This window comes from Lolium rigidum, chromosome 1, assembly GCF_022539505.1.
Source record: "Lolium rigidum isolate FL_2022 chromosome 1, APGP_CSIRO_Lrig_0.1, whole genome shotgun sequence".
Classification (NCBI taxonomy): domain Eukaryota; kingdom Viridiplantae; phylum Streptophyta; class Magnoliopsida; order Poales; family Poaceae; genus Lolium; species Lolium rigidum.
This window is the reverse complement of record NC_061508.1, coordinates 55,204,121-55,210,632: the sequence shown is the minus strand read 5'-3', so window position 1 is coordinate 55,210,632 and position 6,512 is coordinate 55,204,121. Positions and strand designations below refer to the sequence as shown.

The 6,512-nt window shown below is 40.5% G+C and overlaps 1 protein-coding gene across 1 annotated transcript; it reads right to left on the bottom strand.

Annotated features, from left to right (window-relative positions):
- Positions 1-3,040: 3,040 nt before the first annotated feature.
- LOC124685372 (probable peroxygenase 5) lies at positions 3,041-5,766 on the bottom strand. Its single transcript, XM_047219717.1, has 5 exons — positions 5,653-5,766; positions 5,458-5,543; positions 4,790-4,890; positions 3,290-3,415; positions 3,041-3,200 (listed from the first exon to the last, which is right to left on the bottom strand). Exons 1-5 carry the CDS (start codon positions 5,753-5,755, stop codon positions 3,041-3,043), a joined length of 576 nt encoding a protein of 191 aa, XP_047075673.1. The 5' UTR covers positions 5,756-5,766.
- Between the last annotated feature and the right edge of the window lie 746 nt (positions 5,767-6,512).

Sequence of the window (6,512 nt, the reverse complement as noted above, 5' to 3'; positions counted from 1 at the left end):
ATCTTTTGTTCGATCAGATTTGAGCACCGTTTTTTGCTGAAACTTTCTGGTAGCAATTTTTTGACACAATTTTTTAACAAGTTATTTTTGGCTTTATTTTTTCAGAAACAATTTTGTAACATCATTTTGTCGATGTCATTTATCCAATAGTATTATCCCAACGGTGGTCTTCGATGAATCATGAACAATAATATTTAAATTTAGACTATATCTCATTTTTTCAACATGTAATTTCAAGTATAGTTCACTATTAAAACGATATAGCGTGTATGAGCAATTGGAGGAGGACGCTGCTATTTATCTTAGCACGTTATTTTAAACATTGCCGCTAGAGCCATGGCGTTGTGAAGGAGGCTCGGTAATGGAGTTGGCCAGAGAGCGTTGGCAAGCGATGACTGTTATCCTTGAGCAGCAATGGCGAAGGGGTGGAAGAGGTGACCTTCCATGATGAGTTCTCCTTTCTACTAGCGAGATAAATATTTAAATCTATCTGCATTAGCATTTTAAGTGTGGGCGTGTCGGTATACATTTGTATACAAAAAAAATGGTTGTGAACACATAGAAATGAGAAACTTGCATGTTATCGATTCTTGAAAATTTAAAGATTCCCATCTTCGATGTATTTTCTGTATTTGCGCCTAAATATATCTAACAAAGACGATTGCAGAGTTCCCTGATTCCTAGAGCCTCGAAAGACTTTCCCGTTAATTATATTCATCCATTGACTTAGGTCTATGAAATACCTCTGATTATGTTTTCATCAATACGGTCATCATTAGTAGCTCTCGTGTTAAATCCGCAACATTGAAAATAGAAATGGTGGAGCACACTTGACACAAAGTTTACCGTGAAAAAGCCAAATTGGGAAAAAACAAAACCACGGTGGCATGGAGGCCAAATCCACTATAAGAATAATTGTACATGTGATGTTAAAATGATCTTGTATCCACTGATTAATATTCATCTAAATGGTGTGTACCACCTGCTTGCTTTGCCTTGCCTATGATCATAATCTTCAATTGTCATGCTTCATCTCCAAAGATTTCCATATAGCTCCAAAATAACTGTTTGGCCTCGTCGTCTGCGGACAAACCGAATACCGCCTAATCGGTCAGGGAGTGTATTAAATTCCATTGTCCACTAAAAACATGACTAAAATTTAGATTGTAGGAACACCCGCCACACATCCTATATAGCTCGAAACCTATATGTGCAACACGATGATCAGGGTGACGGACAACCGTCACACATCTTGTATGGCTAGAGGCCTCCACCAGGAATGACGACCAACCAGTCACAAAGCATGCTTGGCTCGAAGCCATGATTGCGGGTGATGATCACAAGCCATATAACAGCTCGAAGCCATGATCGGGGATAAAGATCATCCGTCATATAACCTGGTACGGCTTGAAGCTGTGATCGGGATAAAGATCACCCGTCATATAATCTGCTTGGCTCGAAGCCATGATCGGGGACAAAGATCACCCGTCATATAACCTGGTACGGCTCAAAGCCGTGTGTATTTCCATTGGAGATAATGATCATCCATATTTGGGTGGCTCCATTGACGGCAAGCCGAGAGGCCAAAAGAGAGACCACGCCCGCTTGCTATGGGGTCTCTAGATGAAATCTGCAGATGAGCATGTGCAGCGGTTGAATTTAGTGGATGCCGATGGATCGATCTGCTGCTAGTTGGGATGTAGATGTATTTCTGTGGAGAAATCGGTCTCCCTTGCACCTGGCAACCGGCTCTTCGGGGAGAAAAGCATCCGCCTTGCCTCTCAATGTGAGGTCCATTTTATACTTGCCTGTGGCGATCAGGCCTCGCGGAAGACTGCGCCGTCAGTCGCGGAACTAACCCTCCGCAGCATTTTCGGCAAGCGCTCATCCTAATACTCGCTAATGCTTATCAATCCAAACAAAACGATAAGCTAGAACCAGCTCAGTCAAACGACCAGGTTCCGATGCGTGCATGTGCGAGCCAGAACAAATCGATCACCTATGTGCACGTATCATTCCTGAATGGCAATACGCTTCTATTTCTCTCGTACGTGTGCATTAGTGCACATGATCCTCATGATCCTTTGTACTCTTCTTCCTCTTTTTCACTGGGGAAACCTTTGTTGACATTTTGCTTGCACTTTCAACTAATTTGAGATTTATGAACTTGTATAACTATGACAATTCTTCGTTAAACACTACACTTCTCTAATCTCGCAGATTTAGCTTCGCTAGTGACTGAGGTGCCTCGGACTTCTGCTAAGGAATGGACAAAATGAGGAGATAGTGGTTGTTTGGAATCGTACATAATTCTTGAAAAAGTGGAGAAAGTGAATCCCTATCCTATGAAATTCCAGCCTTCATTGGTGCATTTGAAACACTACAAAGGAAAAAAAAATCATGTATAAACAACATTCTTCCGATTCGGGCTAGATGTTTGGATTCCTAGAGAATTTCTACAAAAGCAAAGAAAGTGAACTTCTATCCTACGAAACTCCTGCCCATTCTTGTGCTCCAAGTGCTGTAAAGGAAAATATAAACAAAAAAATGCAAGAATGAATAATAATTATTTTTCTGTCAAACATATTAGTTGTTATAATATTTTAATAATTCCTTGAAGTCACATCAACACGGTGCAAGAGAATACAATGTGTTATGACATTTCTATGTTCATGCAACCATAAAAAAATCGTAAAAGTGTTGGCCTAACCTAGTCAAACATTAGGTTCATAGTTAGCCAAGGACTAGTTACAATGCACATATGTTGAGAAGAAAATAAACAGAAAACATAATAATGGTATCATATATTTGCTGATAAGCAAGACTAGCAAAAACATGTATAATTAAATGGACATGTGAATTGAGAATTTCACAAAATTAAAATGATTGCCATATCTTTAGAATCAAACTCTCAATTTCATTTCACAAATAATGGAAAACAAATACATATGAAGTCACCATAAACACACTAGTTCGGGGTAACAAACTCGATCAGAACCACACCATAATTTACAAATACTAGGTACCATTGGAGGTTTCATCATTTCTTCCTCTCTAATTCCTTAGCTTGCTTTCTCTCTTGCTCCAACTTCACAAACACGCTGCCATCGTAGATTGCCCTGATAGTATCCTTATGAAGAAATCCCTCCTTGTCTTTGCACAGTGAATAGATAAGTTTCCATTCTCCAAATGCACCCGCCCTGCCATGTTTTTTTTTTGCCAAAAATTGAGCTCACGCGAGAAATTCTTGTATTTACATTATTCCTTATCCAGATAGAGTAAATCTTACCGTCCTTTTAAATCATTAGGCTCCCTGTTTGCTTGAAGCAACTCATCCAACTCTTTGCTTGTTAGGGCATCAGGCCTGGTGTGGGCATGCTTCTTGAATATCTCCTCAAACTTCTCAGGAACAAACCTGGAATTTTTACATACAATACAGTTAGAATTTGTGGATCCATGTTACACACCCTAGGACCCTAGGTAAGAAATTCAAACGTTTAGTGTTGTATCATTCCTTATCGAACAACTTAACATCACAAAGTGCGATTCAACAATTGTAGGACTTTCACAAGCAAAACTGGAACATTTTATAGTGACACGACCAAATAGAATTATACATTAATCTCATCTGTTTCGCATTTGGAAGTAATGGCTTATTGAGTGTACATTGCTATTACATTACCCAGGTAACACACAAAAATACCAGATGTTTACTAGCCTTGCATCCATGCCATAAATGTGGAACCGTTCTCTGCTTGTCCCTTTTAGGATTTCATGAGTTGTGACTGGCATCCATGTATCTCCCCCCTCTCCCCTCTCTCTATATATTCATACATATCGCCCCTGTCCACATCTCTCTCCCTCACTCTCTGTCTCCCCCTCTCCCCCACTCTCTTTCTTTACCTACCCCTCTCTCGCTCTTTGTCTCTACCGGACTCCCGCTCTCCCTCTCTCCTTCTGTGTCGCCCTCAACCTCTCCCTCGTTGTCTCCCTCTCTCTATCTCTACATGTATGTCTCTCTTGTGGTGGACTTTTTGATCCTATGATCCATGGAGTCGAACAAATTTGGATTTAAATATTTTTGCGGTTTTCAACTATTTGAAAAAAATTACTCTATGGACTCATAGATGTTTCCCTAAAAATACATTCGAATAATACCAGTAATAAATAATTTTAACTTTGTGCTATAAGGAAAAAATGAGAATATATATTCGAGCGCAGATATAGCGATTTAGTACTAGAACTATTATAAACCATCATATTTGTCGTTGTTGTATATCCCCAAATTAAAATATCCGTCTTTGAAATATATAAGTATGTAGAAAGCATTTAGTTTTAAATGTGGAAAACACTTTATAAGAGTTTTAAAATATTTGAATGTATTTTTTAGAAAAAAGAGCTCCATGGAAGCTAGAATTCATCTCTCCCTCTCTCTCTCTCTCTCTCTCTCTCTCTCTCTCTTGCTCTCTCTCTCTCTCTCTCGCTCTCTCTCGCACATTATTTACCAAGTAATTGGATGAATTTTATTGCATACAATATGTCATTTCTAATAAATAAACTACTATATTTTCTTAAAAACCATGTTACATTAGGCCTATACATAGTTTTTGAGACATGTATTTGACAGCTATTATGATTTGAATAAATTGGTAATATTTGTAGAACTAAGGATTGAATTTATAACAACCTCAACTATGATATTTTCAATTTCCCCATATCACTTTTCTATATTTCGGTGTTCTAAGTTAGATAAGTATTGGGAACGTACTATTATTACTAGTATATATACCTTCCATGGGTATCGTAAGCATCTGTATCACTCCCATGTTTGCCCTTCTGGATATTCTTTACATAGATGGGGAACTTGAAGGCTGGAGCCTTCACATTCTCCTGCATAAATAAAACAAGAGTTAATAATGGAAAACTCAGGTCGATCATCATCACCTCTTTACACCTGAATTAACAATCAAAACCTCATTACGTGTCACTGGAAGTCATTATTTGTTGTAAAACTTGAAGTGGCCGACAAGAAATTAGCCTCACTCTTATAGTTTGTTAAGTTTTGAATGATTCAGACAGAAGGGACTCTCTAATTTGAAGGATCCTCAAAGTTGGAAATAGAAAAATGCATGGATTAGTTTTCATCTTGAATATTGACTTGTTCCTACTATACAAGGCCTTCACATATTTCTAAGTTCTAGATTTGACCAACAAAATAAAATTGATATGCCAAAAAATATACCATTAGAAACCTCTCGAATAAGATTCCAATGATTTATTCTTATGGAATATAACAAATATATTTCGTTTAATGTGTGCCAGGTTAGAATACTTGTTATTTTCTGGGTAGAGCACAACTGTAATGTGAGCACAACAGTACATGAAACGCATCTCCATCATCCACACACAGAGATAGATGAGGGAGCGAAAGTGAGGTTGGTTGTGCTCTTTGCATACCGGGACGGTCTTGGGCCCGACAAAGCTGTTGATGAAGACGGCGCCGACGGCAGACACCGCGACTCCGCACCCGATCGCGCGTAACCCTGCTAAGAAGAAGCTCCACCATCACTGAGGCAAACATTTTGAGGCGCAGAGAGGTAACTGTATATATCTTCGGCAAATTAATCGGCATGGCGCGGGTGACTGACTCACCCTCGTAGGTCTCTGAGGGGTAGATGATGCCGTCCTTGTTCCGGTCGAAGAAGGCGGCGTGCTGCTGCAGTGGCGTCAGCTCGGAGTTGTACACGTCCGCCATGTGGACGACGACGGCTCCTCCTTCAGCTTGCCCCCTGATCGCAGAAGACGCAGAAGCACCGCCGTGAGCGCCAGCATCAGAGGCTTGCCGCCGAACAGAGCGTAAAACAGAGCCATGAACGGTGGAGTTAGTTACCTGCTGTGTCCGCCGATTTGGAGGCCATGCGTGGTTCCGGCGATGGATGGAAAAGGGGAAAGTTGCAGGGAGAAATGTCAGATACGCAGAAGAGGAAAAAGGATGCAGTGGCGAACTGCGATCGACGGCTAGCTTATGGGTGGTACAGTGATATCCGGCGCACTCGTGGGGTATATATGCTCGAGCGGGTAGATGCCGTGCGCGCGCGGGTCAGTCCCAGACGAACATGTACAGCTTACGCCTTTTTAGTTTCCTATTTGATCAACAAGCTTTGCCTTTGCGGACCTGACCCACGACGACAATACCGTAGCCCAAGTATGTGGAGCCTCCATTACCTAGCTCCCTTGCGCTGCCCAAAGCCAATACACAGCTCCATGGACCTAAAAGGGATTAACACCTTTGACATGTACCCACTGCATATCCTGTCGAAACAGAAGTATCTACGTACTGTATACGGTTTGCAATATTAATATATTTCTTTTATAGAAAACATGGTTTTGCAAAAAAAAATTGTCGACTCATTGCTATTTTTTACGAGAGGGGACTTTCAGAGCAGTTGCTCAGTGCGCACCCGTACCTAGACTGTCTATACTGCATCAAGATTCGTGCTAGCTCTTTTTTT